Below are 13,162 nucleotides of genomic sequence, written 5' to 3' on the forward strand. Positions count from 1 at the left end.
GTATATGAAACTGTTATTGGATTCAAGTCTGGTTACTTTATTATGATGACATAAATCAACATTTGCTACCAGATATCTACCTTTGATATCTGGATTTTCCTTAGGACTACATTGTGTATATTTGGAAGTATATTTTGTATACCACAACTGAACAACATAATCTATTGAATTGTCCCTGTCTGCATGCTGACATAAAAGTATTCTGCATTTATTGCTACAGTCAAAGAGTTACTCAATTATTTTTCTGGGCTTCCATTGAATCTATGCCAACTCTGTGTTCACTTATATCTTAAAAGAAATAGGAAAATCTCAATATGTTTGACAGTTTTGTGGCATGTACTGCAGAAGGGTTCCTAACAGCTTGTCAATAGAATTCAGTATTAATTGATAATCAATAGAAAATAAGAAGGAAGTTAACTTCCTCCTTATATTCATGGGCATTTATGAATATCACTATTATGCATAATATAATAGCCTTCTGATTTACTCTATGTATTTAAAATCCAAGGTTTTATTTTTCTTTGACTACTTCAAATTCTCAGATGCTTTCTCCACAATATTACTATGTACTACTCCAAAAATATGCATGACAATCACTCAACCTTATTATAACAAATTTTATTTTACATGCTCTTTCAAGATGATCATTCTTTTTGAAATCTTATTTGCCTCCTGGAAACTGTGACAATATCATTCGATGGATATGGAACACTGTTAAGAGTTCTTCATAGAGACTAAGCTGTTCTTCCATGTAGGGAAATCATTAAGAGTAGATGTTATTTGGAGGTATAAGATTGGGGCTTATACGTCTGTCAAATGGGATGGCCATCACACGTCATCCAGCAGCCTTTGCTTTTTATGATGTTCCTTATTTTTCCTGCTATTCATCAGGGAAAGGCCATTTTCCTTGTCAGTTTTCCCCTAAGACTGTTATAGCAGAAAAGGGGAATTTAGTTGCTTCCATATTTACTTTCTCCTAAGAGCCACTTAGAAAATTGGGAATATATTTTCTATTGGCTTACCTGCTTTATCATATTTAGAAAAATAGTAAAACGAAGGAATTAATATATTCTCTATCTCTCTTACTCCGTTTCATTAGCTAGATCTTAGAAGTATAGAATTTTCTACAAGTCTTTATAGAGAATATTTAAAATAAAGCATAATACACTCAGTACCTGAAGCTAAACTTACCCATTATGACTATCATTCTTTGCCTTTCCACAGGAACAAATAGTTGTAAATATACCTACTTTCTGCTTCTTACCTCTTGGAGTAAGAAAATCACAAATAACATTTAAAGAAATCTCTTAGGCATATTTTCCTGAAATTAAATGGAAAGAGTCTGTACTCCACTAATGAATGACAAAAAGCGGGTTGAGTGGCATAAAATTAAATTCTCAGTGTTCCTCTCTATAACTGTGTAAACAATGTGATCTGCTGTTTTTTTGGAGTAGGTTCATCATTTTTACCTGAAAGTTTTAGGTTATGTTATTTTTCCCACTAGAAAATATGGGTTTAATAATAAAAATATACACCTAAGAAGAAGTCTTTTTAAAAAAAATCTTATATTGTTATAAAATTGCTTGGGACTAATCCAAACCTGTTTCATTTAAACCTAGCAAAAAGAATCAAAATACAAATATCAAATTTAAACTAAGTTTAGTCTACAGCTAAGCAAAGAGAATCCAAATAAAAATATTAAATTACAGGAGCCTCTGGCTTACATACAAAAGACCAAATTATAATAGAGAAGATAAATGAGGAACTTGATATCTACCTTTGAATTTATTACACACTTTCTTCATTAAAATGTATAAATGGCATCTACATATATTCAGCTGAATATTTACAAAATCTATAGAGTTTAAGGAATAAAACAGACATAATTAAATCAGTAGACTAAATCATATATATCTAGTGTAATTTTTGTTTTTTAACCTTAATATTTTCTTTTCTGGTAGTCGAACAAAAATCTGGATATATCAATTAATGCATCAAACAACTTTAATCTCAACATTACGTGGTCTGTCGGTTCAACAGGTAAAAAAATGTTGATGTCATATCTCTTTTACATGTGTTCCTATCTGGAAGTTGTTCTAACATGATCTACTGTTAGTTAAATGTTTGAAATTTTAAAAATGTTATATGCCAGAATTATTTTGCTGTTACTGGTAAAAATAATAAGTAGAAAAATGAATAGAGCTTCATTATTTTGTTAACTTTCTCCTTTATTCAATTAAAATTAGATTGGTAACAAATATTATACACTAAATTAAATTTTTAAGTGGCAGTGTTATAAAATGTGATTTTAATTAAGATAAATTGCTTCTTTAATGACTAAAGAGACTGAAATTTCAATTATTGATTCACTATTAAAACTATAAATTTAATTATTAACCTTAATATTTATATAAAACAATGAAATTCTTCTGTACATGCTGATTACAGTAAACATCTTTACTGTCAAGCTTAGAAAATATAACCCCTCTTGTCAGCTTCAGTGCTCAGAGGGGTTAAAAAACTGATACGTAATATGTCTTTCATAATAAGGTTAATACATTTAAATTACTGACTTAAAAAGTATATCTGAGAAGCTGTTCAGATTTTTATGTTGAATTATGAAATGTATTCTTACTTTAATTTTATTTTTACTTTTATTCTAAAAATTTTATTGGTATCTATTTTCTGTATCAAAGGTATACTGTTGCATAAATGTGCTGGAAATTGTTTCTTTTTTATAGAAAATTTATGGATTCTTAGAAATTTATATTTGATTTCTGAAAATTAAATCATTATGCTATTTTAATATGTAGAATATTATGGATACATAGAATTCAAGAATTAAGAGCTCTTTTGCAATTCCCAAATTTATATATTGCATTCAAAAAATGAAAATTCAGGCAAATAGGCATTTTGTTACTATTAGTGCCAAACATACAGTAAAATGTTGGCACTATGGGTTTCATTAAGGAAAAATTCGTAATAACTTGTACTGTTAATTTGATAGTTATTTCTGACCAGTAAGAAAACTTTAAGGGTTTAAAAAAGTGTCTACAAAAATGTCTATAATACATTTCTAATCACTTTAGAACAATAATTTTAGTATGCAAGACATCACTTGTTCTTTCAGATTCCCAGACCAAATCTCAGAAATTTTTATTTATCAGATTTGGAGATGAAGTCATGGAATCTGCATTTAATAAATGTACACAAGGTGATTATGGAATAAGTGGTTAGTTAAAAATTCAATTACGCAGTATACTAATTCTAATTATTTTTACTATTGATTAAGGTGAAAGTATTGCTAAGATTGTTGGAAATGCTTTGTTCTATTTTATTAACTTCAGTAAATATTTATTCAGCACTCAATATGTGTTTAACCAATTGAGCATTTAGCTCATGTTTTAAATTGTGGCCTCCACCCAATTTATTTAAAGCAATGATGGTTCAATTTGTGGTAAGACAAATAAATGGATTTTTTCCCATTTTTTACTTGGATTGAGACGCACAAAAATATGGTCTGATTTCTTTTTAAATGCTCTGTGGCACTGTAAACAGAATGAGCACAGTTTCTACAGCCACATATAGCTGAGTTCCAACTGCTTAGTAGCTATAAACTTGGGGCAAATGCTTTAATCTTTCTGAGGCTCAGGTTGAAATCTGAAAAATGGAGGTGATAATACTTCTGAGATATTATTGGTTTTAAAAAAGAATATAAAGTCTCTAAGCTAATGCCTAGTACATAGCACTTAATCAGTGGTAGCATTTTTAAAAATAATTTTTATACTAAATTTATTTCCATTATATTTATGGCAAACTTATTTTCCTTCATTCAAAATTATAAACAGTATATTTTGATAATTATTTTTATAAGAGCAATTATAAAAAACTATAATATGCGTTTTTAAATTCATAAAGATATTTCCTAATATTAATTATTTAAATTATTTACATTTTAGCTGGAACAATATCTGGGGAAGAGACTCCTATAGTTTCCAAGAATAATATAAAGGAATACAGAGATAGTTTTTCCTATGAAAAATTTAACTTTAGAAGCAATCCTAACATTACATTCTATGTGTACGTCAGCAACTTTTCCTGGCCTATTAAAATACAGGTAAGTGTTAAGAGTATTTACTTCTAATGACCATAATATCATTAAGAAAAGAATGGTGCTTTTGTCCAAAGTGATGATATATGTACATTTCCTGACTTGACTAATACAAAAACATGCATTGACGTTTGATAAATAAAGGTCTGCGAATGTCTGTGATGATGAATTTCTCTGTAAAAACCCTCATGGAACCAACAAACTCTATACTTAAATTTTTCAGTGATTATCATGTACTAAGCAATGCAGCCAACTGAAATGTTTTGGTTTTATGATTAATTATATACTTTAACTGAGGGTTAAATAAATACTGTTCTCATATAACCCCACTTGAAATTATTTTCCGTTTGAGTAGTCTTATTTTTACTTTAGCACATTCTGAAAATAATCTGATCTTTCATTAAAGATTTTGAGTTAGCTGTATTTCAGTTACCTCTTTAAGTAATTACCTCTCATCATTAATTTCCTAATCTGTACTACATGTGTGTTTTACATTTCATTTTTGTTATAGTTAGAGGTAGTCTAATTAAGACGTCAGATTTACTTCTAGGAAAGAATTGGAATATTCTTTCTATCTTATAGTCAAGGTTTGTGTTCTTAATTTATGTTTTCCTGAAAGAAAAGCCTATCTATTGGGATGCTGGGATTTGTTCATTCCTTTACAACTGATTGATTAGATTGAATTTACATTAGTTATTCGAATAGCTTATATATATCAATCCTTGTTCATGGCTTTTATGTTTTAAAATCTTTTAAAGATTTTCAGATCATCCCTTCCCTATATATTAGTAAATTATGGCATATGCTCTGTAACTAGAAATGTTTGCAGGTTTTATTTATATTAATTTCTATGTGATTTGTGGAAAGAATGAGTGATTTTTAAAATCATATGTTTGCTGAAAAAAATTTTTCTTCTTATTTTTAAGGTTGATGTAACACTTAAATTATGGAAATTATTCAACTGTTCAGGAAATATGAGTATAAATTACTATTCAGTTCACTTTTGAGAATTAATTTGAGAAATTTACTTCTTCATTGTATAGTGATTGATTTAGATGCTGGTACTGTCAGAAAAATGCCATAAACATTTGTTTTTAAAATTTTAACATTAAGGATGTGTAACTTTATTTCCTAAGATTCATAGAGAAATATTTATCAAATTTCACTTCATTTATTCAATTATGATTGAAAGGGAAAAGGGTTCATCTATAGCACTTAGTAATTAGTTATTAAAATTGATATGATTATATTTTAAATTGCTTCCTATCCTTATTTCTTGTTTATATACTTTTGAAAAAAATTACATAGTTATTTTAGAATGTTTTTGAATACTTAATCGTTAGGAATTAACTTTCTAAATTGGGTGTTTTTGAGAACTTATTCTTTTGGAAGCAAAATCAAAATTTGTGTAACGAGGTTGAAATACTCCACTCTCTCAAAATAATACAGTGTGGAAAATAATTGAGATGGACAAGATACGTAGGCCTAATTTCTCCTCTTTATTAAACTCATTATGCCTATGGAATATGTTATATTAAAGCATAGAAGTATTAATATATGTGTTTATTTATAAGACTAGAATAAACTTTAAATTATAATATTATACAAAACACAGTAAAATTATTTTAATTATGATTTTAAATACTGGCAGCCATCATTGTATTCCCTTTCAATAAGTTCATAAGTTTTTTAGATTCCACCTATAAGTGATATCATGCAATATTTGTCTTTTTGTGACTGACTTGTTTATTTAGCATCATGTCCTTCAGTTTCTTCTATGTTGTCACAAATAGCAAGATTTCCTGCTTTTTAAAGGCTGAATAATATTCCATTGTTATGTGTGTGTATGTAAGTATATAAATATATACATATTATGAATATGAAACATATAGATATAAATCACAATTTCTTTATGCTTTCATCTATCCATGGACACAGCTTGCTTCTGTATCTTGGCTATTGGAAATAACGTTGTAAAGAATGTGAGAGTGCAGCTGTATCTCTGAGATACTGATTTCACTTGCTTTGAATATATCCCCAGTGGTGGGATTGCTGGATCATTGGTAGTTTTATTTTTAATTTTTGGGGGAATCTTCATACGGCTTTACATGATGGCTATACCAGTTTACATTCCACCAATTGTGTGTAAGAATTTTCCTTGCTCCACATCCATTCTAACACTTGTTATCTTTTGTATTTTTGATAATGGCCATCATAACAGCTATGAGGTGATATCTTATTGTGGTTTTGATTTGCATTTCTTTGATGATTAGCAATGCTGAGCACCATTTCATATACCTGTTGGTCATTTGTGTGTCTTCTGTGGAGAAATGTATAATCAGGTCCTTTGCCCATTGTTTCCATTGAGTTTTTGTTTTCTTGCTATTGCGTTTCATGAGTTCCTTAAATATTTTGGATATTAACTTCTTATTGAATAGATCATTTGCAAATTTATTTTCTATTCTGTAGGTTGCCTTTTCAGTTTGTTGATTGTTTCCTTTGCTGTGCCAGGAAGCTTTTTTTAGTTTGATGCAGTCCCACTTGTTTATTTTTGCTTTTGTTGCCTGAACTTTTGGTATTATATCCAAAAAAATCATTGATAAAGCCAATGTCAAGGAGCTTAGTCCCTTTATTCTGTTTAGGATTTTTATAATTACAGGTGTTATATTTACATCTTTAATCCATTTTGAGTTGATTTTTGTATATGGTATAAAGTAAAAATCCAATTTCATCTTCTGCATATTGATATCCCAGTGTTACCAATACCATTTATTGAAGAGACTGTGTTTCCTTTACTATTTATTCCTGGCACTGAGTCAAAGATCAGTTGATGCTGTCTATGGGTTTATTTCTAGCCTCTCTATTCTGCTCCATTGGTATTAGTGTATTTTTATGCCAGCAACTTCCTGTTTTGATTACTATAGATTCATAATATAGTTTGAAATCAGTAAGTATGATGCCTCCAGCTTTGTTCTTCTTTTATAAAATTTCTTTGACTATTTGCAGTCTTTTGTGGTTCCTTTTGAATTTAAAATTTTTTTTTCTATTTCTGTGAAAAATGTAATTGGAATTTTGAAAGCAATTGTATTGACTCTGTAGAACACTTTGGGTAGTGTGGCCATTTAAACAATGTTAATTCTTCCAATCAATGAACATAGGATTTTTTCCATTTATTTTTGATGTTTTCAATTTCTTTCATCAATGCTTTATAATTTTCAGTGTACAGGCCTTTCATTTCCTTGGTTAAACTTATTCTTAAGTATTTTATTCTTTTTGATGCTCCAGTAAATATGATTTGTTTACTTAACTTCTGATTTGGAGAATTCATTGTTAATGTATAGAATTGCAACTGATTTTTGTATGTTGGTTTTGTATCCTGCAACTTGACTGAGTTTTTTATTCTTTTTAACAGTTTATTGGTGGACTGTCTAGGGTTTCTTGTGTATGAGAACATGTCATCTGCAAACAGAGACAGGTTTTCTTCTTCTTTTCCAATTTGGATGCCTTTTACTTTTCCTTGTCTAATTGCTTTTTCTAGGACTACCAGTCCTATGTTGAATAGAAGTAGTGAAACTGGGCATTTTTGTTTCTTTCCTAAAATTAGAGGAAAAACCTTCTGCATCTTGCCATTGTGTAGGATGTTAGCTATTGGCTTGTTGTATATGTTCTTTATTGTGTTGAGGTACATTCCGCTTAAACCTAATTTGTTGGAAGTTTTTATCATGAAACAGTGTTAAACTTTGTCAAATGCTTTTTCAGCATCTATTGAGATGATCATATAATTTTTGTCCTTCATTCTGTTAATGTGGTATATCACATTTTGATTCATGTATGTTGAACCATCCATGCATTCCTGGGATAAATCCTACTTGATCATGTTTTATGATACTTATAATGTGCTGTTGAATCAAATGCGGTTGGCTAGCATTTTGTTGAGGATATTTGCATTTACATTCATTAAGGATGTTGGCCTGTAATTTTTCTTTTTTTTCCTTATGTTCCCTATGGTAAGCTGTGGTACGATAGTATTCATTTTTATTTATTTGTTTTCCCTCTTACTGTTGCTATTATATTTATTTTTTAAAGAACAGAATACAGCATTATTAACTATAGTCACCATGTTGTACAATAGAAATTTTCAACTTAGTCCATCTATTTAACTAAAATTTTGTGTCCTTTTACCAATGTCTCTGAAATGCCATTGATTTTCTTTTCTTGTAGTCTCCTTGCCTGACTTGGGTGTCAGGGAAATGCTTGCCTTACAGCATAAGTTTGGAAGTGTTCACTCTACTTCATCTTTTTGGAAGAGTTTGAGATGGCTTGGTGTTAATGCTTTAAATGTTTGTTAGAATTCACCAGTGAAGTCATCTATTCCTGAGCTTTTCTTTGTTGGAAAGCTTTTTATAATTGATTCAATCACCTTAGTTATTTTGGATGTGACCAAGTTTTCTATTTTCACATGATTCAGTCTTGGCAAGATGTATTTTTCTAGGAATTTATTCATTCTTTTCTAAGTTATTTAATTTGTTGGCATACAATTCCCCACAGTCATTTCTTATGACCTTTTGGTATCTATGATGTCAGTTGTAATGTCTCCTTATACATTTATAATTTGTTTAAGTCATGTCTCTTTTTTCTTGGTTAGTCCTGTGCAAGGTTTGTCAATTTTTAAAATTGTTTTAAAAACCAACTGTTTATCTTTTCTATTGTTTTTCTATTCTGTATTTCATTTATTTCCACCATGATCTTTATTATTTCCTTCCATCTGCTAACTTTGGGCTTCACAGTTTAACAATTCTATTGCCATTTATTGTAAGGTAGACCTAGTAGTCATGAAGTTCTTCAGCTTTTGTTTGTCAGCTTTTATGTCTCCTTCATTTCTGAAGGGCAACATTGCCAGGTAAGGTATCCATGGTTGGTAGTACTTTTCTTTTAGCACTTTAAATATATCATCTCACTCCTCACCTGTGAGGTTTCTGCTGAGAAATCTGTTGATATCCTTAGAAGTATTCTCTTATATGTGATGGGTCACTTTTATCTTCTTCTGCAATTTTCTTTTTGAGTTTTTACAATTGGATTATGATGTGTCCTAGTGAAGTCCTTTTTAGATTGAATCTGTTTGGTGATGTTCAGCTTCATGGATCTAGACATCTGAATCTCTCATAAGATATGGGAAGTTTTGAGCCATTATTTTCAAGTTAATAGATGCCTCGAGTTTAGGGACTGTTGTGGGTGAAATAGAGCAGGGATGGAAGGGAGATATAGAGGTTTTTAAAGAGTATCACCAGGGATCTTGGTGGTGTTAGGACTCTTCACTGTCTTGAGTCTGGTGGTGGATAAATACATTTTTAAAGCATCCACTAAGTAAAATCAAGTGTTATATAAACACAAAGTAATTATGGATAGTTTTCAGCAAATTTTGATAAACAATGAAATTTAAATTTGGTGATACAAACAAGAATTTCTAAAATAGCCCTTTTTGAATAATTACAAAGTAAACAGTTCTTCAATACCCTGCTATCAAAGTATGGACTGACTAACCAAAGGCATTGACATCACCCAGGAGCATGTCAGAAATGTAGAATTTTAGTCCTGTCGCCACTGAATGAGATCCTGCTTTTTACCCAAATCCCCCTAGGTGATAATGTGCACAGATGCTTGCAAGCCATTGTCTAATAGAAAAACACCACCACCAAAATCACTCCATTTCCTTAATTTGGGAATTGTCTATAGTATTTTCAGTTATGTCTGTGAAGATATGAAATTGTTTGGAATTTGAGGAATGGCTTAAATTATGGTTCACAGCATAACTCAATGAAATATTTAGTGTTCTTTTTCCACTTGCATCTAGATTAGTAGAGATATGATGTTTTTAATGTTTTTTTCATTTTAATGAATTTTGGAGATGATTGAAATTAGTTAATATCATAGTGAATAATCCTTGTCTTGTTAAACTACTATTTTAATTATGCATGAAATGCTGCTATTATTTATATGCATTATGTAATGTATTTTGATAATTAGGCAGCTAATATGTAGCAAAACACCTTTATACCTATCAGTTTGTCAGTTATGATGTCAGTAATGATGTTCTAGTTGTTATCAATGGAAGTAATCCAGTGTCAATGGATTACTTCTTAATCGTTATAGTATTTAATTCTCTGTGGCATATCTCACTTATTTCTCCATTTGGAATAACTGTTTCTTCAATTTCTGTTGCATTTGTCTTTCCCATATTTGTGGTTTCAATCAAGTTATTCATTCCTCTGAGCTTCAATGACCCAATCTATAAAATGAAGATTACTAGTGGTACTTAATTATAGGGTTATCATGATGATTATGTGAGATAGTTATGTGAAACAAAACCTTACCTATTGCATTGTAATAATTGTTCTAAATTGTAAATAGATGATCATCATTTTCTTTTTCTTCATCATCACCGTCAACGTCATTGGTATTTAAGAGAGCTTTTTAATCTTCTTATCATTTACCTCACCTTTTTAAAACCTTTGGTGATTTCCCATAATATTTAAGATAAATTTATTCCTTTATCTTTTACTTACCTATATTAGGTTGATTACTTCTACTACAAGTCATACAAAAATTATAACTGCTCATCATAACAAAGACAAAATATTTAGTTTAATTCACTCTTGTTTTACATCTTTCTATGGTGAGAGTTTAAATCGTTGATTTTATAACTTTTCTTTTTTCTGATATATACTCTACAGCTATAAATTAACCTGTATGCAGTGCTTTGACCACATTTTACACATTTTGGTATGTTGTATTTTCGTTTTTATTTAGTCCAAAATATTTCCTGATTTTTCCTGTGATATTTTCTTTGATGCATAAGTTATTCCAAAATGTTATTTAATTCATTTCAGGGATATTTCAGGTGTCTCCTTTTTATTAATTTCCAATTTAGTTTTCTCTATGGTCAGAGAAAAACTATGGTTTTAATCCTTTTTAACTTTATTAAGGTTTGTTTTTGGCATATTTTTTATTTTGCAGAAAATTCATGTGCTTAAAAAGCAAAGTGCCTTCTGCTCTTGTTATTCTTTTAATGTCAGTTGGATATTTATTTGATTCTTATTCAATGTCTGAGATTATTGCTGATTTTGTTTCTACTTTTTCTATCAATTACTGAGAATATTTTGGAAATTTCCAACTATTTTTGGTGTTGTGTTTCTTTTTTTAATATTGTCAGATTTTCTTCTTGTTTTTTGAAATTGTAGTTTTTGTACGTATACATTTACATAAAAGGTCCCTTTACTGACCCTTTTATTTTTATGAAATGTTCTTTTTTGTCTTTATTAAATCTGCATGCCAAACTACTTTCAGCTCTCCAAATATCTATCCTCTGTCATTTATTTCGTTTTGCTGCTTATTTTTACATTCTGTATTTTTATCTTTCAAATGACCTTTCTGGCCTTAACCTTGTTTTTAACTCTTGCTTAGCTTTTGTCTAATTGTGAATATAACCTCCCCTTATACCTAACTACTAGAAATTACTCTTTTCTTACAACTGGCATATTCTTCAGCTTATCACAGTTTATTTATATTTATTGCTTCACTTATTTATCCATTATTAGTCCTCAAACTCCTTTACAGAGAAACTATATATTTTTTTGTATTTTTAGTACTTAGCTGAGGTAGCTAAAGGAATAGTTTTTAAATTGAGAGATGAGTAATATATTTCTCTGGAGAAAGGAATGTACAGATAAAATATGCTTTCTTATACTCTTAAAAAAGTTTTAACATGCAATGTAGATAGTTTATTAGTACAATAAAATATTTCTCCCTTATATTTACAAAAATCACATGGGTTTCTTATTTAATAATAACCCAAATTCTTTCTTCTCCCAAAATGAAATTTTATAGTAAGTTGTTTTGTTAGTTAAGATTTTGTGTAAGAAACAGAAATCGTGCATGACTAACAAACAGAAGGAAATGTATTGTTAGCATAAGGTGTTGCTAACAATATGAAAGGGAAGAATAAATCATCAGGTTTTCAATAAGCAGAAAGCTTTCATTCCAGCAGTTTTCAGTCATGTGCACTAGTTGACATTCTTAACTGGGCATGCCTGCTATATTGAATGAAATCTCATGATTTCTCCAACCCATCCTATAAATATTCACTCAGGATCTAAAAATCTTAAGTGAATGAGTCCAACTGGCAAATTTAGGACACCTGTCTAACTTCCTCCTGACCCATAATGGTGCAAGAAAAAAAATTGTCCTGGGAAGTAGTTTTTTGGCTTCTTTGCTCGAAGATATGGGACTTGGATTCACAACCCCAATAAGGAAAAAAATATCTGAAGAAATAATTGTTTGTTTGGTCAGGAGATATTTGGTGATCAAAAGTCAACAAATACTTATTATCATGGATAACCTTGATAGAAGCATATTAATATCTAATAAGACTATCCTTCTGAAATCAGTATGTCCTTATTCTAGGAAAATAATACGACTATAAAATAATGTAATTGTTATTAAAGAAAGAAGGCTTCAGTTATTGTGATTTTTAAAAATATGCAATTAATCTGCTGCAAAGTGAATTATATGTAACATTTTCATCAATGCCAATTCTAATGTAGATATTCTTATCTTGCTTCCAGGTTACAATTGTTTCCTTTCTCATTGTCAGTAAGCAGTAGGTATTAAGAACACGGGTTCTAAGTCAAACTACTACCTCAGTTTGAAATTCTTAAATTACAAGTGATAGGATTGAGAGGAAGGTTTTTTGTTTGTTTTTTAAGTCACAGTCTTTCCATTTCTTCCTCTGTCAAATGGGAGATGATAATATTGCCTACCTTTATTAGTTTTTCTTGCTGTGTAGCAAATTATCACAAGCTTATCAGGTTAAAACAAGGACCGTTTATTATTTTATATTGTCTGTTGGTCAGGAATCTGGGCATGAGTTAACTGCCCTGTGTTAAACCCTGTACTCAGGGCTTCACAAGGCTGAAGTTATGGTCTGTTGAGCTGCCGTCTCATCTGAGGCAGAAGGACTTCTTCCAAGGTCACTAGTTGTTGGCAGAGTTCAGT

General features: G+C 30.0%; 1 protein-coding gene across 4 annotated transcripts in view; it reads left to right on the forward strand.

Moving 5' to 3' along the window:
• Positions 1-13,162, forward strand: part of ATRNL1 (attractin like 1) — an 853,221-nt gene that overhangs the window by 368,294 nt on the left and 471,765 nt on the right. For all 4 annotated transcript variants that reach the window (XM_019035499.4, XM_055353888.2, XM_055353889.2 and 1 more), the window contains 2 exons: positions 1,962-2,040; positions 3,960-4,117. In XM_019035499.4, the coding sequence (XP_018891044.1) occupies positions 1,962-2,040; positions 3,960-4,117 (237 nt within the window). The remainder of the gene's footprint in view (positions 1-1,961; positions 2,041-3,959; positions 4,118-13,162) is intronic.

Source organism: Gorilla gorilla, chromosome 8 (assembly GCF_029281585.2).
Source record: "Gorilla gorilla gorilla isolate KB3781 chromosome 8, NHGRI_mGorGor1-v2.1_pri, whole genome shotgun sequence".
NCBI classification, from domain to species: domain Eukaryota; kingdom Metazoa; phylum Chordata; class Mammalia; order Primates; family Hominidae; genus Gorilla; species Gorilla gorilla.